Source organism: Myotis yumanensis, unplaced genomic scaffold (assembly GCF_028538775.1).
Source record: "Myotis yumanensis isolate MYYU_CA2020_CCGP unplaced genomic scaffold, mMyoYum1.0.hap1 SCAF_18, whole genome shotgun sequence".
NCBI lineage: Eukaryota > Metazoa > Chordata > Mammalia > Chiroptera > Vespertilionidae > Myotis > Myotis yumanensis.
This window is the reverse complement of record NW_027223769.1, coordinates 16,097,812-16,123,453: the sequence shown is the minus strand read 5'-3', so window position 1 is coordinate 16,123,453 and position 25,642 is coordinate 16,097,812. Positions and strand designations below refer to the sequence as shown.

The window sequence follows — 25,642 nt, the reverse complement described above, 5'->3', positions numbered from 1 at the left end:
ACCACCTTGATTTTTTTGTAAAACAACAAGAGGCCAAGTCAAGGGATCCAGTTAACAGGACAGTTAAAGTCACAGCCTGCATTAAGAAACCAGAAGTTCAGGAAGTGACACATGAGGATCCCCGGTTACTCTTGGGCAATAAAGGGATACAGAAGTGTGATACTGATGGGAAATGAGTGGACCTCGGGCCCAGACAAGTAAAGCACAATGACTGAATGACCCAAAGATGACTTCCTCTTCCTCTGATCTGCTGTGACATTTTTCAGCACCTCTTTTATTTGCATAATGCAGACTTCACAGAGTGCATTGAACTGTGAGCTGTTGAGGGTTCAAAGTACTCTAGAACTCATAAATGGTCAGTAAATATTTTGAATGAAAGAAAAGAAAGTGGAAAGAGACCATCTGTTAGAGGAAATTGCATTCATGAAGGAAACATTGCATTAAAAGTCATGGGAGAGAAACTGAGTGAATAGTGGTATCATTTTGGTATATATCATTAACAAACAAAGTACTAGTAAGCTCCTACCATAGGAGCAGCATCATGCCAATTACATATTTAAATATGTGGACTTATATGTGACTGGCTTATTTCACTTAGCATAACATCTTGAAGGTTAATCCATACTGTAACATGTCAGACTATCGCTTTTAAGGCTGAATAATATTCCATTATATTGATAGACCACATTTTGTTTATCCATTCATCTATCTTTGGACACTTGGGTTGCTTACACCTTTTGGCTATTGTGAATAATGCTGCAGAATATCTACTCTGTGTATCAATGAGTCATTTATTAAAATTGATATTGCATTGGCTACTAATAAAATTTTTCTTAAAACTCAACAGTAGAAATTTCATAAATCACATTATTATATGATAAATTGGAAATAAACAATTAAAACATTGTAAATACTTAGAAATTAAGAAATATTCACATAAAGAGAAATCCTATAGCCTAGAGAAAATACTCAAAAATTATAAACTATCAGAAAATAATGCAAAAATCCCCAAACCCAACAATTAACATTGAATCCTATGGAACTCAGTTTAAGCTATGCTTAGGCATAATCTTAAATGTCTGATATAAAAAAAGAAAAGCAAACTGGTGCAGTGAAAATGCTAATAGATGAAGGATAAGGATATTGGATTCAGATGTGCCCTCATCTTGCATGACTGGATTTGATTTTCTTTCCCAAATGCACCATCCTGCTCTGGACTTTAGTGACCTCCAGGGGACATTGGAAACCATTTTAATTGGGTGGTGAACATAGCCAGCCCTGGTTAGTCTGAAAACCAGTGGTCTATACAGTGAGCACTGGTTCAGGGTATCTACACTGGGGTATTGGGACTGCTGGCGCTGAATTTTCCTTAGTTCCCTTTGTTAATTCATGACCCAGTGGTTGAAAGTATTTTGGCCAGCATAAAGGTTAGAGAAGGGTTTGGGTCTAACAGCTGCCCAAACTGCTGAATGGCTAAATGTTTTCAAGTTCAAGGCATCTCAAGGTCTAAATCACATCCAAGAATGAATGGATGCTGATAGATCACCTTAGAGAACCAATCTAATGATAAAGAAAATACCTTCTAATAACTATAGGTGATGGCAATAAGTGGGGTTTGTTCCCTATTTAACTGTAGAAAACATTTTCTAAATTAGTATATCCATCAATCTCAATCATTCCCCTTATACATTTTAAAAAGTTATTTTTGCTGAAACTGGTTTGGCTCAGTGGATAGAGCGTCGGCCTGCGGACTGAAGGGTCCCAGGTTCGATTCTGGTCAAGGGCATGTACCTGGGTTGCAGGCACATCCCCAGTGGGAGATGTGCAGGAGGCAGCTGATCGATGTTTCTCTCTCATTGATGTTTCTAGCTCTCTATCTCTCTCCCTTCCTCTCTGTAAAAAATCAATAAAATATATTTTAAAAAAATAAAAATAAATAAAAAGTTATGTTTTTACTGTATAAGTAAGGAAGATAGACTCATTTTATGAAACCACAAATATGCTAAGGGTGAAGGGAAAACATATCACCCCTATCGCCACACCCCAAAGACCTATGCTGTTCACATGTGATCATTTCCTTTTGGTAATTTTGAAGGTGAGATCTAATTATTTTCTAGTTTTTCATTCTTTTTATCATATACATCAATAGTCTTCTATCGCACAGTCTTCTATCCTTTGAAAACAAGTCTCCTGATTTTCTAAATAGGGGAGGATTGGGGGCATCCATTTAGTTGGATGTGACAGGGAAGAAGAGCCAGGTGTCTGTGTTGGAGCTGCTTTGCGTAGCCAGAACAGTGTCTTCTGAGAGGGTCTTCACACTCAGGACTTTGCAGATTCCAAAGACAGGAATGGTTCTAAGCCCCATCCCAACTCCTGGTCATTATCGCTGCTTGGGAACTTAACTTTGGGGATTTGTAAAAGGAGAAATGAAAAGGTACTAATGTTGCTTAGGTAAGGTGACCGCATTAAAAAAGAAAAGAAAAGAAAAGAAAAGAAAAGAAAGACCTTATTTTTCATTTTAATTTGTGAATTTATGAGCATTTTATGATCACATAAAAATATGCAAATAAAATTGAACAACTTCACTAAAAGCTTCTATATTTCGAGCACAGAAAATGTTAATGAGAATAAGAAATAAATAGCCCAAGGGACAGTTACCACCACCCAGAAAGAGCCACCTGCTCTCTGTGCTCTAATAGACCTCGCTGATGAGCAGGGGTAAGCCCAGAGAATGGGGTTTGGTCTCCCCATAGTGGGGCACAGGGTGTCAGGAGGAGCTCCAGTGAGTGCGTAATCTCTGTGCTGAGTCCAGGAAGACAAGCAGGGGTCTCCAACAGACAGGAGGAGGGGAGACCAGAGACAAAGGTCCAGAGAAAGTGGGCAAAGTTCTGAAGGTCTATGCTTGGTTGTGGCAAAAAGTTGGAGTTGAAGAAGCAGGGGGAGACCCAGCAAAGGGGGACCCTGGGACTTCACCCTGGGAGCCCTTGAAATATTTAATCTGGGGACTGTCTCAGATCTAAGCTACATTTTAGATTAACCATAAATAGGAAAGGAGGGGAAAAGAGAGACATCAGAAACATGGAGGCCAATTAGGAGACTATTATAACATTTACTGACTCAGTAAGCAAATATTTATTGAAATCTTACTGTGTTCAATGCACTGTTTTAAGCACGGAGAACAAAACAGTCAAAAATCTCTAGTGGAAATCCTAGTTAAGGCACAGAAACTGGAGATTGCAGAGGGTGGGGCTGTGACTCATAGAACCTAGTGACTATGGCATTTTGATGTATTAAATGTGTTTTCCAGAGGGAAAAATAACTCATGTCAGTACAGTTACAGAAAAGTCTGAACCCACACAGGGGCATCAAAATAGACGATTAAAACCCACACTGACTAAAGGCAATGTGAGGTTCTGGATTGGATTTTGGATCAGAAAAAGGATAGAAATGGAAAAACTGGTAAAATTTGAATACGTAAAATCTTGAGGTTGGTTAATAGTCATGTATCCATGTTAAATTTTCAGCTGTGACCAATATTCCATGGTTATGTAAGATGTTAACATCAGGGAAAATTGGATTAAGGTATATGGGAAAGACATATGTAAATGCCCTACTACTTAGACAATGTTTCTATAAATGTAAAATTATTTCCCCCAAAATTGGGATGGATATATATATATAAATATATCAAACACACTGAATAGAAAAATATCCTATATAATAAAAGCATAATATGCAAATCAACCCAACAGTGGAACAACCAGTCGCTATGGTGCACACTGACCACCAGGGGGCAGACAGTCAACACAGGAGCTGCCCCCTGGTGGTCAGTGCACTCCCACAGGAGAGCACCACTCAGCCACAAGTTGGGCTCACGGCTGGCGAGCCCAGCAGTGGTGGCGGGAGCCTCTCCTACCTCCATTGCAGGCAGGCAGATGGTAAGGAGCGAGGGGTTCCAGACTGCAAGAGCACCGGACTGCAAGAGAGATGTCTGACTGAGGGCCACCCCCCACCCAGTGCATGAATCTCGTGCACTGGGCCTCTAGTTATAGAATAATTTATACAGAATGATCCTATTTATGTGAAAATATTTAAAATTGCTATATATTCTATGAGTACATATGTGTATATGTAAATTCATAGAATACCTTAACAACATCTATAATCTGGTGTCAGTGGTTACTTGCAGCTGGGAATAGAGGTGAGAACAGGACTTAATGAGGAGACTCAAGGGCGCCTTGGCTTTGTCCATAATACACTGCATTCTATAAGAAGTATGCAGTGAGAATGTCCTTTGAAACTCAAATCACACAGCTACTGATCCAGACCTCAGTACTTCGCACTCCTCGCTCAGTGCACAGGACTCTGGTCCCAGCTGGGCCATGCCATGGACACAGTTGGTCTGCTGGCCTCCCCAAGGGTATCTGGGAGTCACTTTACCCAGGTATGCAGCAAGACTCCTGTGTGCTATTTACGTGCCCATGGTCCAAGTTTTTTCTCATTATTAGCTATTTTTTCCATTCCAACTCAGAGGATAAAGAAAAAAAATCCCACTGTGAAAAGAAATGTTGAATTACAAAGAATAATAGGAAAGCCCAGCTAATTGTGGAGCCCTGCTAGGTGATGTAATGGGTGTTAACAGCAGCTATAGGATTCATTCTGGCCAGCAGTGCACTGGATCTCTTACATTTTGTCACATTCAACAATAAGAAAAGGACCACAGCCCTGGGGCATAGCTGTGAGTAGCACCTGGACAGTTCTCAGGAGTTTATCATCGTGTAATAAGGATTGTCTGGAAACCCACTTGACTTGCATGGCATAGCGTCCATGTGTGGCTAAGCACCTCTTTGGGTTTGTGGCCACTGCACACCTCCTATCTCCCAGCTAAGTGAGCTGAAGTGGACTGGGGTCCCTCTGAAGCCCCACCTAGGAACCAGGAAGCCGGAGAGGTGGTGGGTGATTCCAGAATCTTCTCCCTGAGGAGTGACGCCCTCTCCCATGCTTTCTTCTCCAAGGTTCCTTCAATTCCTGGGGTGCCTTTGACACGTAGAGATGTTGGACGTGGGGAAGTACCAGCTCTGCTTTGCTGGTGTTCTAGAAAACAGGTTTTTAAAAGAATTGCTACTAGTGTTAGATGTTTAAAATAGGTCTAGGAAGAAGATAGCAAACAGACCCAGCCTTTTTTCAGCAGAAGGATCCAAATGGTAGCAGTGGAAATCAGCAGCAGTTATGAGTGTGGATAGTGATAAAATCTGTCTAAATCAGTGGTCCTCAGACTCGGGTGTGCCTCAGAATCGCCCAGAAGGCTGGTTCAACGTAGATTGCCAGGCCCCGCCCCTGGGGTTCTGATTTAGGTCTGGGAAGAGCCTGAGAATCTGCATTTCTATCAAGTTCCCGGGTGATGCCCATGCTGGTCTAGGGAAGCACATCTGAGGCATTGTTCTAGGGAGAATGGGGCCCTCACTTCCCTGTGCTGGGGGACGCTTATGGTCCAGTCAGTCTGGGCACTGTACCTGGTGTGGCTGTGGACACAGCTCTGAGGACCAGGTGGTTCAACAGATGTGTTAAAATCCAAGCCTTTAAAAACAAAATTATTGAGAGAGAAGATGCATAGTGCCTAGCAGAGGTGCTTACAGTGGGGACTTGCTCCTTTCCTTGGGGAATACGTCATTTAAATCAAGCAGCCAGTGCTTATTAAACAAAATCCTCTCTGCAAGACCCTACTTCTGGAAGGTCAAGTGGTCCATGCCCTCTGTGAGCAAGGAAATAACCCGGACCTGACAGCAGGAGAAAAGCTGCCCCGAGAGAATTTCTGAGTGGAGAACTCAGCTCTGTGCTGAGTGGCAGGTGGAGAAATGGGAGGGCGGCAATATTTGCCCCAAGAGAGCTTTCAGGACCATCTACCACCTTATTTCTATTAAAAGGTATGGGATGCTGTCCTCCAACCTTTGCAGAGCAGGGGAGGGTCAGGAAAGGAGAATAGAGTCAGCAGGCTGCCCCTGGCAGGAGCTCACCATGGGCCATGCCTAGTGGATACGTGGGGCCAGGAGTCCATTCTTGGGAAGCAGGGCAGCTCCAGAGCTTGCAGGTGTCCCTTGTTTACTTCCCATTAGGTTGTCCTGGGCAATGCGGCCTTTGGGAGAGGACCGGCCTCCCGGGTGTGCTTAGGAGAGCAAGAGGCAAAGGTTTTAACCACATTTGGGCTGAGTGGAAAGACGGGAAGAGGAGCGACAGTAAATATGGAGTGACAAAGAAGAGTGTGTTTGCTCAGCTGCTCCTTCTTTTTTTCAAGTCAGAGAGGTTTGTCAAGAAGAAATTTGTTCCCTTAGGGATTTTCATAAAATATTATGGCTAAGATGCTTTTTATGCCTAGAGGTGTGATCTTACCCATTACTAACAGTGGCATAATTTTATGATTGTTGCTATCAGTATTGCAGTCATTGGCTACTATTTATAGAGCCCCTTCCACGTGCTTAGATCTGTACTTTGCACACACTATCTCATTAAATCCCCATCAACCTGGGGAATAAGATGAGGAAATCAAAAGACAAAGTACGATGTCCAAGGGCACACGGTGGATCCTAGGACTGGGACATATGTTTGTCTGAACAGTGGTGCTCTTCATTAAACAGATGTTGACCTTGGTTCCTGCTATAGTCCAGGCACTGAGCCAGGCCCTGAGATCCAGTGGTGAGCCCAATATGCTGTGACTGTTGACCCCATGGAGCGTCTAAGAAGCAGGGAGTGGGTTAGGGGGAGAATATCAGCTGGATTAAATCAAGCCAAGCAGTGACTGATATAATTCTTTTCATCAGAATTATTTCCATCATACTTTACTTTTAATCTTGGTTCGGGTATTTTCTGTTATCTTAAAATGCAAACAGAGGTCATTGGTGTTAGATCAAAACTCCCAGTGTATTTTAATAAAGAATACTTTAAATCAGGAAAACACCCCATTGCCATATAGATAGAACTGGGTCATGCTCTTACTCAACTATCATGGCAGAGGAACTTTGCCATGAGGGTCACACTGCCTTAGGCACCACTGCCACCTCGTGCCACCCAGTGGAATTGCAGGCTTGGTGGCCACAGAACTGGCCTGGTGGGAGGGAGGCTAATTCCATATAAGGCACATTTCAGGCAGATTTCACCCAAACCCTCCAGGCACAGTTGACTAAGTTCCAATAGGTGCCTGTTCATTTGTAAGTTGATTGCACCTGGATCAGTATCAAGCTTTCTTTTATATGTTCCAAATGTCTATTGTTCTCCTGACTTAAATTATTGTTATACTTGCAGATATTGATGACAAAGTGACATGAAACAGAGATGAATACTTGGGAAAACTCTAGAACTGATTTTTGCAAATAATAATTTCTCTTTAGTTGGGCACCTTCAAATGCCATAAAGAAAACAATATATAATTTGGTTCCTAATTACCTCTCAACCTCACCTCTACTCAAACCACACTATGTAGTGACATAGTTTCTGAGATTTTCTAGCCTCTCTCTCACCTGCCTGCTGCTCTATCTGTCCTGTCCTCTCTGCCTGGAAATACCTTCTTCCATCTTTATCTTCTGAATTTATTCTTCAAGTGTCAAAGCCAGGCTAACAACCTGTAGGGAATTATCTTAAAATAAGTTCAGAGATGACAGTGTTTCATAGCAATGTTTCTAGAGACATGGAAACTGGGTTCTGAATCCCACCTTAATCTCTAACTAGAGGCCTGGTGCATGAAATTAGTGCACGGGGTGGGGGGGTTGTGTCCCTCAGCCCAGCCTGCACCCTCTCCAATCTGGGACCCCTCAAGGGATCTGTGACTGCCAGTTTAGGACTGCTGACTCCCAACCACTCGCCTGCCAGCCTGATCACCCCCTAACCATTCCCCTGGCAGCCTGATCAATGCCAAACTGCTCCCCTGCTGGCCTGATTTCCCCTAACTGCCTTCCCCTGCCAGCCTGGTCCCCCCAACTGCCCTCCCTTGCAGGCCTGGTCCCTCCCAACTGCCCTCCTGTGCTGGCCTGATCGCCCACAACTGCCCTCCCATGCTGGCCATCTTGTGTGTTGGCGTGATGGTCAATTTGCATATTACTCTTTTATTAGATAGGATAGCCATAACCATGGCCAGCTTACTTAATTTCTGTGTCTCCGTGGTTCCATCCATTATGTGCGAATAATAATGTCCCTGACCCCAGCATCGTTGTGAGGTTTTTAAAAATGTGTGTAAAATGCTTGCTCAGCACTATGCCTAGTATCTGGTAGAACCAATGGGGCAGCTAAAGACATATGTAAATACCTAGCACCTCGATCTTTGCCTGCCCAGGACAGTGTTGTCAAACAAATGTCGTCTCTTGCGTTGTTTTTCCCATCACCTATTTGGTCTTGCTTGCAGAAAAAAAAAAGAGAAATGTTTCTTGGGAATTAAAATAATATAAATGTCCAGCCTTGAACTTGCTGGAGTTATTTCCCTCCTAGATCCATCACTCTGTGTCACCGCAAAGATTTGCATGTCAGGATGGGAAGTGTTAAGCAGTGATGCTATTTTTGGTGATGCTGCTTTACTCCATTGTTCACCAGGCACCTCTGTGTTGCACCTGTGATTAGTGGCTGGGTCACTGAGGTGTGTTTGTAATGTGCTCTCTCCGTGCCAGAGTCTTAAATGTCACTCTGTCTCCCTGACCAGGTAGTCGATAGTGACAGACCGGAAGGGTCCAAGTTCCGGCTCACTGGAAAGGGAGTGGATCAAGAGCCTAAAGGGATTTTCAGAATCAATGAGAACACGGGCAGTGTCTCCGTGACACGGACCTTGGACAGAGAAGCGATTGCTACTTATCAGGTGAGTACCCCTCAAGTGCCCATCCTGCACGAAGAGCAGTGGTTGTCAATGATCGTTTGCTTCCCGCTGAGCTCATTATTCCTGGGCTTCACCAGGCCGGGGCTGTGTGACTTTAAGTGTGTTTCTGTGCCATCTGAGTAGTGTTGCACCCCTTCAGGGCAACAGTGGGAGCCCCTATCTTACACCAATGGAGCCCCCAGTCCTGCGTGAGATTTGGGGCACTGGAAAGCAAGAAGAGGGTTCATGGGGGGACCTCAGGGGAGGTCAGAACTCTTAGTGCAGCTTTGGCTTTCTCGAGCAGTAAAAGGTGCAAACCCCTGGACCTGATCATGTAACTTCTAGGAATCCATCCTAAGGAAATCGGGAGAAATTTAGTTAGATCTTTACACACTGATGTTATAGCCCGGCATGATCATTACATGGAATCAAGGGCTAAATATTAGCAATAGGGTAGTTAAATTAGGCACAATTTTTCAAGGAATTTGTATACAACCATTTTTAAATATTTTTGAAGAAGTTTTACTTATATGGGAGAGATTCAAGACATCGAATGGATACAGACACACAAACACATAAGGCATCCTCATTACAGATCAAGTATTTGTACTGGTACCGACCACGGTGGGTGTGCATTTGTGAAGCCGCGTGATGCAAGAAAAATTGAAGTGTTGATGATTGGCTTTGGGTGTTACTGATTTTCCCTTTCAGTTTTCTATTTTTTCTATAATGTACTTAAATTACTTTTATAGAGAGAATAAAAAGCTATCGGTGAAAGGATACCCATTCAGATGTTGATAACCATTCAGGACACAGAGACCAACGTGGTTGCACCCAGATATTGGGGTGCATCTCATACAGGCTGGAGGTCAATGCCACCCCTTCTCCACCACACCCCAGAACAGTCTATGCTCATAGCCTGTTATGGACCCAAGCCTCTGAGAGTAGGAAGTTCATTCTCTGAGCAATGAGATAGAATTCCCGGCGTTTTTCAGGAACAGCCTTCCATGGACACAGCGCTGAGCAGAAAGCAGGCGCAGTGGAAGCGAGGCCCAGCCAACATTTGCGTTTGGTCTCCATTGCCCATCACGCACATTTCCCAGGTTGGGGTCAGGAGGTGGTGGCCAGTTACTGGCACCATATTTGGCATCTCTGGTTTTCTTGTCCAAAACAACAGATAGAGCATCTCAATCTCCCATCAACAGAAAATCTGTATTCTCCCTTCTCTGAAGACGTGGGGTGCTGAGACATTGCATTGGGAAGCCCAGTGTTATATCTGGGAAGCAGGTATCCTGCGTCTAGCCTGCTCTGTCACCATGAGCTGTTGACCTTGAGGAGATTGTGTAAGCGCTGGTCCTCAGAATCCCAGCCATAATGTACAAATATCACGTGCCTACCTATTCAACCGGATGCTGTGAGTTTCAGTGAGAAGTTAGTGTGAAGGCATTGGAGGCATTAAAGTGCTGGGCAAATATGGTGGCGTGAAGGGAGTTTGTGGAGCCCAATCCTCCAGCAGACCTCATGCCCAGCTATGTGCTCGAGGGTCCCGGGTCCAGGGAGGAGGAGGGTACCTCCCAGATCTCCCTCTCAGAGCCTTTGCCAAAGGGCAGATGCTGCCAGTGTCTGTAGGGGTTCATCTGTCACAGACCTCCAAAGAAAGGGTGGTCAGTGTGTCCAAGTGTACACCTCAGGGAAACCTTGTTGTTATAGCAACTAAATATTGGTGTCCTCAGGATTCCCAGTTCACTGGCCTTGAGAGTACCCAGAGGTGACCTGGCAGTTCTGGTTTCCAGCTGCTGCAGACCAGCCAGCAGCAGGCAGGGGACATGCCCTCTTCTCTCCCCATGCCTATCACGGGAATATCTATTAATTGGCAGACACAATGAACTAAGGAGACAATAAAGGTTACAATTTTGTAGCATAGGGATGACGATTAAGAGCTCTGGGGTAGCCAACCTTTGTTCGCATCTCAGTCTGTTGACTGAGCTGTGTGATCTCGAGCAACCCACTTCCCTATTCCTATCTTTTCATTCTCATCCACAGAGGATAGTACTGTCACCTCTAAGGACTGTAGAAGATAAAATAAAATTATTTTGTAAGTGTTTAGCCAAGCTCGTAGCAATAAGTCATAGCTGCTCTTACTAGTATTTTTCCTGAAATTTTCTGATGCTTTAGTTAAGTCTCACAAGTTTTTAATGTCAGTTTCCAGCCTTCAATCATGAGAAGGTTGACATCTACTATAGACTTGTGGTTTTCCCTTCTATCCTGAGATGAACCAAACATCATAGCATTGGTGGGCCCTCTTTTAAGTATCAGAGATAAATTCCTAGATGAAACTGGATCTCAAGTACTCCCTGTGGATTAAAAGGTACAAGGTAAACAATAAAGATCTTGTTGGGAGTGTTCTGTAGCCTGACCTAGGCCGAGTGTGAACCAGAGGAAGTGGGAAAGGCTCGTTGCCAAGGATGAGAACTGGTGAATGAGAGGCTGAAAGATGCTATTTGGGGGTGAAACCACAGGAGCTGTTTGAAGAGCTGAGCAAGAGTTTGGATGCATCTATGACTGTCTGATGTTGGTGGGATCCAAGTGTTTTAAAAATTAAAGTCCCCCTTTTGGGAGTCCTTCCACACTCAGAGAGAGGCTTCTGGGCACCGTAGGCCAGGACCCGCCTCAGTGTGGACATCTCCTTAGGGGGCCGTGACCTTGGTCTCCACAGACATGAGGAAGTCCCCGTGGGGCAGTCACAGGGCAGGGAAAAGAACTCCAACGCCAACACTCAAGGATTGATAGGGAGTAATGAGAAAGTCCTTGGCTTGGATGTTGCCAAAGTGCCAGTTAAAGACTTCTGTAAGGAGAATTTCTGAATCATGACGGGTCCCTTCCCTCTGTCCTTCACATTGCTGAATGTGTGGCTGTCACATGTGCCTGTGCAGGGATTTCACTGCACAAGGGGATGGCTGAGGAATGAGAAAGGCCAGACCCAGCCCTTGGCTCACTAACCAAGAGCTGCACTGCCGTGCGGGCATGTCTACAGAAGAAGGCCTCCTCTTTCTAATGTTCACAAAGGCATGGGGAGAGGATTGAATAAAAGCCACAGCACTTTTTTTAAATTTAGGTGATTTTATTTTTATCTAAGCAATATCTAGGTGATAATAGTGATTAATAACAAGGGCCCTGGGGACAGAAAATTGTTGTTCAAGTCTCAGCACGGCTGCTTACTGAGCTGTGTGATCTTAGACAATCCACTTACCCTCTCTGATCTTGTGACTCATCCATAAAGTGGGGATAGTACTAGCACCTCTAAGGATGGTAAAAGATGAAATTATCAGTTTTTATTAACTAGTAATTGTTAATCAGCTGGTAAAATGGAGCCTAATCTCAAGCTTGGAACTTCTCATATTCTTCCTTAAAGTGAAGCCATATAATATCATAGCAGTTAAAAATACAATTTTGCATGCAGCCACACTGGCTGCATTCAAGTCATGGCTGTTATGGACTAGCTGTGGGAATGAGGGCAGGTTGTCTGCCTCAACTTTCTCATCTGTAAAATGGAAGTGATAATAATATTGATCTCATAACATTTTAATGGTGAGCATTGAGAACAGTGCCAGAAACATAGTAAGCACTGTCTAATCTTACTAGAGGAGTGAGAGGCTAATGCGGTCTGTGACAGGCAAAGGAAGGTAAAGGCAAACTCCGAGGACTCTGAGTGGTAGCCCAGTCTGCCTGTCTCAAGTATGGACTTGCCTTGAGTAATCGTGAGGGGTTTTTGACAGTTTCATAATATATTGATCGGTCCACTTATTCTGTCTACATGCATTTTATTGAGTATCTATAGGGTGAGGAGCACCCTCCAAGGTAGTAGGGGAATATGCTGGGAAACCAGACACCCCAGGTTTCCTGCTGCCCCGTGGCTTTCATTTCAGTGCCTAGGCTTTGTTTCAAAGTGCACTGACTTAAATTTCTCATCAGTGTGTGCAGGCGATATGCCAGGAAGCCAGGCCTTGCTCGTTGTGTGGCTTGTTTACCTGCGGCACAGAGCCGCGCCTGCCCAGGGGAGGCCGCTGGTGCTTGGTGGGAGTGCAGTGTCTCACAAGAGCACAGTGCGGCTGGTCCTGAGCCACCCCTCACTAGCCTCCTGAGCGTCCACTTCCAATGCCACATCCCCCACCTCTCACTCTTTAATTCAGTCTTTGTTCTGTTTTCTCCAGGTCCTTGCTGGGGAAGGTCCCCTATTGCTCTGTGCTTGGTTCTCCTATGTCTAGATTTAATGAGAACCAGGTTACTCCCTTGTTAATACACTCTGAGCGTAAGAATGTTGCCATTCTGGTCCCTTCCAAGTGCCTGTTTAGAAATAATTTACTATCTTACTAGTATAGTGAGATCCATCCTGTGCATGGTGGTCATTGTGGTTGGTAGCAAACGTGCTTCTTCAAAGAACTGAATTGAATTTCTACATTTTAGTTTCCCCTCTTGCAAGTTTAACAAGCAGAGAGCATGTGGGCCAAAGGGTTGCCATTGTAATTGCTCCAATGTTGTTTATTTTAAAGTAAAATGCTGCTCACATGCAAGGCCTTGTGATTGTGTTAACAGGTCCCAACTCCAGCAAGAAAGCCTCTGAACTAAGTAAGCCGAGGGAACTGCGGGCGAGAAGTAATCTGGGATAAATTTGTCCGAGGCCCCCTCGTGAATCCTCATTAAAGCCGCTGTTCATTGAACGCTGCATGGCTGATGCTGTGCTAAACACTTCATATACGTTCTCTTATTTAATCCATTTCCCACAAGAGACTTAAGAAGTAGATGCTAACCCCATTTTATGGATAAGCAAATAACTGTTAAATAACTTTTTCGAGGTCTCCCAGCTGGTGTGTATTGAGTCTGGGATCCATGTCCGTTTCTCTCCACCTCCGAAGCCCTGCATTTTCAATCACTAAGAAACACTTCTTATTTTACCCTCAACTAAACTCTGCAAATTCCCAGGCCACTTTCCCAGAACCTCCACTTACTGGGGCTGGGAAGGGGGCTTCACTGGTTAAATGATCTATTTCTTTTCAAATACCATTCTTTTCCATGACCGAATGCCACCTGCCCCCTCTCCCTACCCCAGCTCCCCAAAGGGCTTTCCAAGCTGCTGACCTGAAGTGGCACCTGGCAAAATAATTTAGCTCTTGCAGTATTGGAAGCTGACATATTAATGCAAAGCCTCCTGAAATATTACTCATTATTATGCATTTTGCCAGCATTTGAGTGATTTGTGAACTCTTCATTGGAATAAAGTACTGTAAAGGATTCATGAATGACCAAGTTTATGAAATTCTATAAAAATATTAGCAGGTGGTAATGATTCCCTCACACTGTGACTATAATCTGCTGCCTGCAAATTTGTCAAGATGGGAGGACAGCAGTGGAATGGGAGACAGTCGGTTAGGCAGGTGGCAGAAGGTCTGGCTGGGCTCAGCAGGGGGTAAGAGGTAATCTGGAAGCAGAACCTGGGAGTGGGCAGGAGCCATGGGCAGGAGACCTTCTCCTTGAGCTGTTATCCAAGGCGAGAGGCGTATAGAGAACTGGGAATGTCAGATTTGGGTGGGAGAAGAAAGGAGCTCTTGAAAGGAGAGGGCAAACTAACATTTATTGAGCACCTAGTAAGTGCCTTAGAACTCTTCAGAGTTCTACATGTGTAAACCTGTGAAATGGTTTATTGTCTTGTCTTTGCCACTACGTTAGCTGAGGGCCAAAGTGGTTCCCAAGATATATTATTGTTACTAATGTTGGTGTTAACATTTATTGAACATTTACAACGTGCCAAGGTTCCATGCTGAATACCTAATGATCATCTCATTTGATGTTCATAAAATGAGCTTGATTCTGTTATCATTCTCAATTACAGAACTGGTAACTGGAGCCACCTGTGTTCTTGGCTTCAGAACAGGAGCAGGATTTCATTGCCTCCTTCTGAATATTTGTTCGCATTTTCTGAGATACAGTTTGCTCTCATTTGAGCCATTGTTTGCACAAGTTTTGACTTTGTGGTTAAGAGTGTTACACTGGGCAGACAGAGGGTATTATTGCGCCTGTGTTGTTGTGTGTTTTTTCACTCATATGGCTCTGCCCTAATTCTAACCCATATCCTAACTCCAAGATAGCTAGGTGGAAAATACAATCAGGGTGAAAAATGCTGCTGTCATACAGAAATACATGAACCATGATGTTAGGAATTTTAAGACAATCGGGAGGTGTAGATTTACCCTGATTAGAGAGTTATTTAGGTGACTAACCCAGATACAGTGATTTCCATGTTGCACATGGACGATGCAGGCATCACCTGGATGGAGCTGAGCTTGGGATGCTCCCCCAGCCCTTGCAGTAAGGGTAACCTGCATCCTCTCCATCCTCTAGCCTGGTCTCCCCCGTGGCCATCCATCTTTCTTAGTTGGGATTCTTGGTGGTAGTCAACAAAATCCTCTCAACTAATGTACAAAGAAAAGGAGTTATGAAAGGGTGCAGATAGCTTATAGAATTGGCAGAGGAACCCAAAACCTGGCTCATGGGTAACACAACCAGAAACGATGGTGGTACAGGAAATACCCAGCCATACGTGATACTATTCTGGTGCAGGGTCCCTAGCCTCAGCATTATCGACACTTTGGGCTGGGTAATTCTGTGGTAGGGGGTCTGGCCTGTGTGGTGCATGGTGTTTAGAAGCACAGCTGGCCTCTAGATGCAAATAGCATCCCCATTTCGGTCTTGGCAATAAAAAATATCTCTAGATATAGCCAGTTGTTCCACAGGGCAAAATGGTCCAGTTGAGAATCACTGTTCTAGAGGAGCCCTCACTGCTGCCCCCTCCCATTGAACTCTGCTCCTATGGCAGCCGGAAATGGGTGGTGGCAACCCTGCCTGGGCTGTCCAGAGGGTTGGGTGACTCTGACACCTTGCTTTACAGAACCTCCGATCCTCAGGTGAGCCGCTACCTAATGTCTCCCATTTCCATCTCCAAGCTCATGTAAGATGTTGGCAGGGAAGCTCATGTGATGGACTCTCACTGAGCCCGCAAGGGGCCTGGGGTGGGTGTTGTTATCACCTGCATCACCGTGTCATCAGTACAATTTCATTTTGAGAGGCTCTCAGTGATAGACATGGCTGCCTGAGGGCAGGTAGCCAGTCCATGGGTAGGAGAGGGTGGCTTCACACCTAGGATCTTAATTTCCAATAATATCATGGTCCCATCAGGTAATAACACACATGGCCCAGGAAAGAGCCCTGACTCGGAGGAGACACAGAACTTGGGGTAAAGCTCAGGCTTTGGAATCCAACCTACTGAGGTTAGAAACTCAACTCTCCCATCAGAGAAACCTATGAAATTGCCATTTTTTATAAGTGAAAAAAGAGTGGATATCGGTCGTTTCATGGTTTGCTCTAACACTGTGTCACCTTTGGCGAGTTCCTCAATTCTCAGTCTCCATGTTCTCATCCTCAGAATGAGGGTGAGATGGCCGTGTCGTCTCCTGCGCTGGTGTGGTTAGTAAGTGGGTGCGGCAGGGTAGCGCCCAGTGCAGCCACTGAGTGTGCTGGAATCGGGAGCCCTCGCCTCAGACAGGAGCTCCTGCAGGTGAAATGGAGGTGAAAGCAGCTGCTGGGCATCAGCCAGCAGTTACACGGTTACATGTTAGTAGCACCAGGTGCCACTTCATAGAAGGAACTCATCTAAACCCCTACACCAGCATCAGAATCTGGGGACTTGTTAGAAATGCCCACTCTCGGGCCCCCACCTCAGACCTGCTGGATAAGAAACTCGTGCCCCCATTCTGGGTGTTCACAAGCCTCCCAGGTAATTCCAACGCTCCCTGACATTTGAGAACCCCAAGTCTAAAACAGGCTCTTAAGTGTTAACATCACTGCGGCCCGCTTGATTCATTAATTTGCCTTAGTGAGAGTAGCCTTTGAACCAATTCCATTACAACCCAAATAGCACCTTTGAACCAAAGGTACTACTTCTCCAGGTGTTCTGTACACCATTTGAAAGCCCTCTGTGTTCAATCCATTTCTTCAAAACTGCCTTTGTTTTTGTTCCATTAATGGCTCCCGAGAGCTGGGCACCTTTGTCCCTGGCTGCTTTGCTCCTTCCTGTCTAGACTTTGGATGACTGTTGAATGCCAGTGACTGAGTGTTTGCTGACTTCTCAGAAACCAAGCTTTTAGGCTGGAGATAAAAGCATCTTCAGAAGATCTGAGCTGGTACAGGGGACAGGGTCCCTCATAGGAGGAGGCTGGCCTGGGGACAGGAGAACCACTCTTCTGCCTTATTAGATTATATTCTGCCTTATCTCTCTATATAAAAGGCTAATATGCAATATGACGTGTGCTGACTACCAGGGGCGGTGTGAAACATGCTGGGCGACCAGTGGCTGTGGTAGGGTGCTGAGGGGAGGAGGCGGGGGCGGGAGGGACCATGTGGTGGTGGTGCGCGCAGGTGGCAAGGGAAGGAGGAGGAACCTGGTCGGCCTTAATCACTGGCTAGGCCTAGGGACTCTACCCATGCATGAATTTCGTGCACTGTACCTCTAGTTAGATTATAAGTAAGTTATTTATGGTTCTCAAACTTTGCTGCATGATGAAATCATCTGGGGGATTTTAAAGCCTCTGATGGCCAACTTGCTCTCCATACCTTAAATTAGAGTGTCTTGGAGTAGGACCAGGCATCAGCATGTTTATGAAACTCTCCAGGTGTTTCTGCTGTGAAGCCAAGTTGAGAACCATGAGTTAATAGAACCCATCTGTGCAATTTATTCATAGCTGGGAATGGGGACAACATCAACCTAATACACACAGGAGTTTCTAACACTTAATAGAAAATCAAAGTTCTTATTTCCCCTCAATCAACTGCTTGAATCTAAGCGAATGTCTGAAGTTAACTACTTTCCAATGTCTCTTTTGACACAAACTCTTAAAAATTGAAATGTGGAAAAACAGAATTTGATAAACAAATGAACAAACTGTCTTCTGACTCACTTCAGAAAACAATAATCCGGGGTTTGGCCGCAGCCTCTCCCCACCCCCGTGCCCCCGAGCATCTCCATCATACTCTTTCCACCTGGGCTCCCCACATTTCCCAGCACTGCATTTAGCAGCCTGGCCTTATCTGCCAGGTGCAGCTGGTGAAACTGAGGCATGGAGTTCAGCGACATCGCTGAGGCAGCTGCATGCTTGTATTATCGCCGAGGTGCTCCTGGCTGATTATTTATTTGGTCCACTAGGCAAAGCTGCTTCCTCACTCAGGTTGATGGTGACATATTTTTCTAAGTGTCATTAGCTTACAAGAGGTTTAACTTGAATGTTGGCAGGTGGAAGAACCTGTGTCCCTCCCTCGACTTTGTCCTCCTGGCGCTGGGCCTTGCATCCAAGGCACCTGCCCACAGGCTGGACCTGCCACATGTTCACGGAGTGAATAAACGTGTGATGGTCAGTTTTCCCTTTATTTTTGCGTTAGTGTTCTTACTACAACCAAATAAATCTGCTTCAGCGTGGCTGTTTTTTCAAAAGACTTGGTGGAATTTTTTCTCCAAGGTGCCAAAGCATCACAATACATCAGAACTGCAAGAGCCTTTAGATGCATTTTTCTAACCCTCTGAATTTACAAATAACTACTGAAAATACATTGCTGATGTTTTTGCTATCATGTAATAATGGGTATTATTGCCAAACCCTCTGGGACCAGATCTGCAAGCACAAATCCTAGCCCCCAGCACTCACTCCTCATCTATTTGTATTCATCAATAGGCATAAAGATTTTTTTCCGCTTGGTAAGAAATGAGCAGGGTAGAGAAGGAGGAGTTTGTTTGGGGCATAAACCAGGAGAGGGGAGCAAAAGCAAAGATAGAAAGAGGCTGTCCTCCTCCTCCTGTAGGGTTGACACACTGGGGTTTGAAGTCAGATAATGTGTAAAGTTGGAGGTGAGGACCAGAAGCTCATTAAACCAATCACCAAAGACTGGGTAAGATTCTAGGTTCAAGCACAAGGGCGGTGAGGCCAGTGTCAAAGGATGATGCAGTTGGAGAGCGAGCCCTCTCCCCATCCAGAGATGCCTGCAGCACTTTGGCAAGAGAAGGTTTGGTAACTAGGGTGGGTCACCATGGTGAAGCTCTCTGATTGGCCTAGACAAGTGGGGGGAGAAGCTGACGTGGACCAGGGGGCCCTATGAGGCCAGCTTTGGCCCTCTCACTAGATACCTGAGGAAGAATGTCCTAATGGGGACTGAACTCCTCTTGAGCAGGTCAGAGCCCTGAGTCCCTGTGGTGGGATATAAAAACAAATGGACCAAAGTTCTCATCTGAGGCTGGGGAGCTGCTGAGGATGGGTCACCCATCTCAGTTCTGGCCATCCCACTGCTTCCTGTTTAATTAGAGGAGATCGCTTCATCTCTATAGATTTGAAACTGGGAGAATCTGTGCGCAAAATTCCAGGATAAATAGAAAAGCATGGAGGAGCACACGCTTTACCAGCTGAGGGAGCTGAGGGAAATGGAACCACACTTACAGAGAGGCAACTTGGGGCCGCCAAAGGAGGCATACACTTCAGGGTCAACACACACCCAGCAACCCTATCAGGTGGGATCTAGTCAACCACCAGAATGATTGATCCAGCAGATGCTGAGGGGGTGCCTAACTTGTGCCAACTACATTTCAGGGCACAGGGGACACAACAGTGAAGAATCACCAATTTACTGCTTCATGGAACTCTGTCAGTAACAGACATTATGAGTATAATGTGTCCGGCGGTTATAAGTGCTAGAAATAAAAATACAGCTGATTAACGATACAGAGTGACAGGAGGGGCTGCATGGTCCAGGCAGGCCTTGCTGAGGGATGACATTTGGAAGTGGGCCTGATGGGAAGTCTGAAGACAGGAATGCTGTCCTTCCCTCTCAGGGACCCCTGACGTCAGGGCTTGTCAGAGGAGTGATGTGCCTTCCAGGGGATATCTGGCAATGTCTGGAGACATTTTTGGTTGTCACACTGGGGAGAGTGGTGCTACTGGCATCTAGTGGGTCAAGGCCAGAAGTGTTACTCAGGGTCCTCCAGTGAGCACAGGACAGACCCAGGTGTCATGCTGCAGGCACCAACACAGGCCTGGCCTCTTCGAGGATCTGAAAATACGGTGTAACTTATTTACTCAAACCCTTGTCTGGCTTAAATAGACAAAAGGTCTGTGTTCGTTTCTGGGGCACCACAGCAAGAGATACTGTCCCTGTCCTTGTAAAGTTCATGATCTAGCTGGGGACAAGGATTTGTGAGAAGACAGCTACACCCCCAAGGGACAGGGCAGGGCCAGAAGCAGCCTTCCGGAGGATGAGGCATCACAGCAAGCGCTCAGGAATGAGGAGGAGGTCGCCAGGTGATAGGGAGGTGGCTGGGGCTGGAGGGTTCAGGGAAGGAGGAACAGACTAAGGAGCCTGAGACATCCCAGAGAAGTGGCTGAGTGGGGCTCCTGCAGGAGACAGGAAGTGAATTCCACCAGCGAGGAAACGGGACGCATGTGCTAAGCAGTGAGCACAGACATGATACCCCTCTGGTGACGTTACAGGATTTTAGGCTGAAGAGTGCTGTGACCAGACTTGGGTTTTGCACAGCCTGTCCTGGTTGCCAGCAGACAACTGAGGTCAAGGTAGGGAGTCCTGTCCCTGGGTCTTGTAAGCCAGAGCGGCACATATCAGATAAACGCCATTCTCGCCAAGGAAGCCATGGTAGGTGAATCCAAACTCACAGTGAAGATATAAAATGTACTTTGGGGGAAGATGAAAAATTAGGGGGCCAGGCACTGCCAGGCCTTGTAGGGTAGGGTAAGGAGTTTGGACTTTATTCTAAGGAAGCCTCGGAGGGTTTTCAGCAAGGGAATGCCATTCAATTTGCATTTCAGGAAGATAAGATTTGTTTGAGCACATCAACAATAACATTCAAATTGCCATGGCATAGAAATTAATTCAAAAATGCATTCATTTGTTAAGACCCCACTACTTGCCAGGCACTGAGGGAAAGAGAGAAAAGATAAAGGCCTGCCGTCCCCAAGCTCAGTCTTTAAGAGCCTCCTGGACAGAGTAACCAGGAAACTTTTCATTTTGAACCCCTGTCAGGGGTGGGCAGGTAGGGGGGCTCAGTCTACGGGCCAAATGAACATTTTCTGTTAAAATTCCAAGCTTTTAGCTCTTTCTTTAAGGGTTTATCAGAGGGCTATCTCGAAATTATTTATTAAACACAGTTGGCCGGAGCTGTTAGCTGTTGATGCGTTGGATTGGCATCTGTTTTAAGAAGTTTATTATGAAGAAGGCTTATCTTTTTCTCACAGTAAGGCATTTGGTGCCAAAAGATCATCTCCATATTATTATTTTTCTTCTCAAAGTTCAGAAGTTTGCATAATGGGCTCTTTTAAGCAAAGGCCATCTTTTCTGGTACCTTGCTGGAGAGGGACTGTAAAAAGGACTTAACTGTGCCTTCTTGCTTGTGGATGCTTGTTCCCTGCCTGCAACGGGGCCAGACAGAACCTTGTTCCATGTGTCAGACCAGGCACCCTGACGGCGGGCTGAGTGGAAGCCCACCGAGAGAATGCATCTCATTAAGTGAGGGCTCATCTTCTCAAACGGCCTTAATGGGACCAGGTTGGCCACCTTTGACAGTAAGTCAGGAGGAGAGCTCTGTGCTCTTTGGAAGTTGGTCACGCCCTCCTGGCTTGGGGGGCACATTGCGTTGGCCATTAACTCTTGTGGGGGGAGCACAGGTAAAGGTGATGGATCTGCAGTGGAGGTCTTAGCCAGCTGCTCACAGAAGCTCAGGAAACTGGGTGACTGGCGTTTCACAATTAATTATGAATACATTTTCTATTCCTTTTGAGTTTTTAATGCAGGGCCTCATCATGAACTCTGCACACTACACCAGCAGAGTTGGAGAGCTGCAAGAGGGGATGGCCCTCAGAGGCAGAAGTATTTACTCTCTGCCACTTGACAGAAAAAGTGTACAGACCTCTGGACTAGATAGGCCCTCACATCCCTCGGGAATTGATAAACTGATTTTGAGAGTTTTTGAGATCCTAGTCCCAAAAGGAAGCGTATAAATTCCCCTTTTCTGGAGATTTCAGAGGACAGGCTAAATGTGTGTCTCCCTTATATGAGGGCCACGCGGTCAGGCCCAGAGGTGAGCTCACTGCATTCAGGAACAGGCTCCCCAGGGCCTTGTCGGGGAGGCTGCAGTGAGCACATTCCGGAGTTCATCTGCACGCTGCTTAAATGGAACAGAGGTTCAGAAAGGCTTTGCAAAGGGCGAACGACTTTGCAGGTGTCGCATACAAGGTGAAATTTATTGTCCTTTCCTTTCCCTGGCATTTCCCCCTTCAGAGCAATGCTCAGCAAGCTGACTGCAGGCCTGAGCTGCCTGGGGCTTCACCTGACTCTGACGCTGAGTAACACAGTCACAAAACATAATGGTGATGATTTGTGGGCTTTGCTCGGCCCTGATAAACAGTATCTCACTAGTTCTTACATTGACTCAATGAGTTAGGTGCCTCTATTATAGTTTCCTATTTCTGCCATAGCAAATTATCACAAACTGTGGCTTAAAACAACACAAATTTGTTACCTCGCAGTTTTGGAGGTCAGACGTCAAGTGCGGGCCTCACTGGGCTAAAATCCAAACATCAAAAGGCAGGTCTGATTTCTTCTGGAGGCCTTTTCCAGCATCTAGAGCAGAGGTTCTCAACCTGTGGGTCGCCAACCTGTGGGTCTCGACCCCTTGGCCATCGGAAAACACATATATAATTACATATTGTTTTTGTGATTAATCACTATGCTTTAATTATGTTCAATTTGTAACAATGAAAATACATTCTGCATATCAGATATTGACATTACGATTCATAACAGTAGCAAAATTACAGTTATGAAGTAGCAACGAAAATAATTTTATGGTTGGGGGTCACCACAACATGAGGAACTATATTAACACTTGGGTTGCGGGAAACGAGTTAAGTCGGCTCGCGTGAATTGCGCGTACTCGGCGGGAGCCGTCTTAACTCGGTTCATATAGATTTGCGGTGGAGTGCGGGAAATGTGTAAATTCGGGTCGATTGTAACTGCGTATTACCAAATATTTGTTTCAAAGATACCTACCTGCGTATGCGAACCGTTTCATACCCATTTCAATCGAACCCATACTTCAAAAGATATAGGCATTTTAAACTAACTCTGATTTTGCGGCATCAGGAGGGTTGAGAACCACTGATCTAGAGCCACCCACATGCCTTGCTGGGTCTCTTTCTGTCTTCAAAGCCAGAAGTAATGCAGACACAGACACTGACATCGTGCTGGTTCTCACCACCCACCCACTTTTAAGGACTCTATGATTACATGGGACCCACCTGGATAACCCAGGATAATCTCATTATTTTAAAGTCTGCTGATTAGAACCTTAATTCCATCTGCAACATTGATTTCTTTTTGCCTGGGACCTAAAGTATTTACAGGTTCTAGGCATTAGGATGTAGACATCTGTGGGAGCCATTATTCTACCTGTCACCACACCACCTTCTATAGAAGAGGATGTAGGCACAGAGTAGTTCTGCAAGGTTACACAGCAGGTAAGTTACAGGTGGTCTTAATCTTTGGCCCCAGATGCAGCCACCCCTAGAACCTGGGGTGATGGCATAGCCAGCAGGCTGGGCCAGGTGCTCCCCTCTTCTGTTGGCTGCAAATAGGGTGATAGCTAGAGAGAGAAGTAACTCTCAGCGGATCCTCAGTGGCTCGCTCAAGGGCTGGAGGCAGTATGTCATCTCTCTCATGTGTTTTCCTACCAGAGCACAGACATCCAGGCCTCTTTCACTTTCCTCGTTTCACTGGTGTCATCATCATTTTCTTTAGACCAAGTAAGAATCAGAGAATGGTTGGGCCCCACCCCATTACAAAGAAACAGAATTTCTGGAGGATGAGGCCCAGAAATCAGGATTTTAAAAAGATTCCCAGGTGATTCGAATGTGCAGCCAAGGTGGAGAACCACTGCTTTAGAGGAAAGCACCTGGGCACTGGACCCAGACAGCTCCAACTCCAGGTTCCTGCCCCAGTACAACTTACTAGGTATACCAGTTAATAATGAGGATTTTTTTCACTAGATGGAGTTACATATATGTTGACATATATGCGATTTGATATGTATGCTATTTTGTTGTACTGACAAGCTTCAAAACTTCATATGTCAAATTTTCTGAAGGTGTTAACATCATAGATATTTTTACGCTTAAAAATGTCAAATTTCATGCCAAAAAAAATGAGCATTTGTGGGAAGTTTTAATTCATTACTTTATTTTGAAGAAAAAGTTGTATACTTCAGGAAGCTTATGGTGAACATGTTCCATCTTAAGATACTTGTGAACACAAGTTTAAGCGCTTTAAAAGTAATGATTTCGATGTGAAAGACAAAGAACGTCCAGGTCAACCGAAAAAGTTTGAAGACCAACAATTACAAGCATTATTGGATGAAGATGCGTGTCAAACTCAAAAACAACTTGCAGAAAGATTAAACGTTGCTCAGCAAACAATTTCCAATCATTTACAAGCAATGGGAAAGATTTTAAAGGAAAAAAAATGGGTGCCACATCAACTGAACGAAAGACAAATGGAAAACCAAAAAATCATCAGTAAAATGTTGCTTCAGCGGCAGGAAAGGAAGTCTTTTTTGCATCAAATTGTGACTGGCGATGAAAAGTGGATTTATTTTGAGAATCCCAAATGCACAAAATCATGGGTTGATCCAGGTCAACCATCAACATGGACTGCAAGGCCAAATCGCTTCGGAAAGAAGACAATGCTCTGCGTTTGGTCGGAACAGGAAGATGTGTATTATGAGCTTCTAAAACCAGGTGAAACCATTAATACTGATAGCTACCGACAACAAATAATCAATTTGAACCAAGCTTTGATTGTGAAACGACCAGAATGTGCCAGAAGACACAGCAAAGTAATTTTGCTTCATGATGATGCACCATCACACACTTCAAAACCAGTTAAAGACACATTAAGAGATCTTGTCTGGGAAGTATTAACCCACCCGCCGTATTCACCAGACCTTGCTCCTTCAGATTACCACTTGTTCAGATCGATGGCACACGCACTATCTGAGCAGCACTTCAAAACATACGAAGAAGTGGAAAATTGGGTCTCTGAATGGTTTGCCTCAAAACAAGAAAAGTTCTATTGGGACGGTATCTACAAATTACCTGAAAGATGGCGGAAATGTGTAGCTAGCGATGGACATTACTTTGAATAAAGCACTTTTGATGGTTTTCTTTGATTACAAAATCCGCCATTATTAACCGGTACACCTAGTACACAAACAGCAGCAGCCACACCCAACTACACACTGACTGTGTCAGGCTCAGATCAAGTGCATTTCCTGGGCAATGTCTCCAAACGTAAGTGCCCACGAGCATGCCAGCACCTGCTCCAGGCATGAGGGCTTTGAGATGAGGGATTAAGAACCTTGAGGGCAGAGATTGTTGTGTGCATGTTTATGTGTAGAAATGAAGCTGGTCCCATGGCTGGTAGATGAGAGAGCCAACTGACAAACACCACCTCCCCCTCCAGAGCCTCACGCCCCGGCTCTGTCACATGTCACATGTCATGTAAATGGTCATGTAAATGCTCGCTTTGCTCACTGTAAACCAGCGGCTCTCAATGAGGGGTGAGTTGGCCCCAGGAGACAAGCGGCTATGTCAGGAGATGCTTCTGTTCATCACAACTGGGGGATGGTGCCACCAGCATCTAGGGGCGGGCGAGGCC

General features: G+C 45.3%; 1 protein-coding gene across 1 annotated transcript in view; it reads left to right on the top strand.

Moving 5' to 3' along the window:
* Positions 1-25,642, top strand: part of CDH13 (cadherin 13) — a 1,029,479-nt gene that overhangs the window by 524,779 nt on the left and 479,058 nt on the right. The window contains exon 5 of the mRNA XM_070398947.1: positions 8,681-8,833. Within this exon, the coding sequence (XP_070255048.1) occupies positions 8,681-8,833 (153 nt within the window). The remainder of the gene's footprint in view (positions 1-8,680; positions 8,834-25,642) is intronic.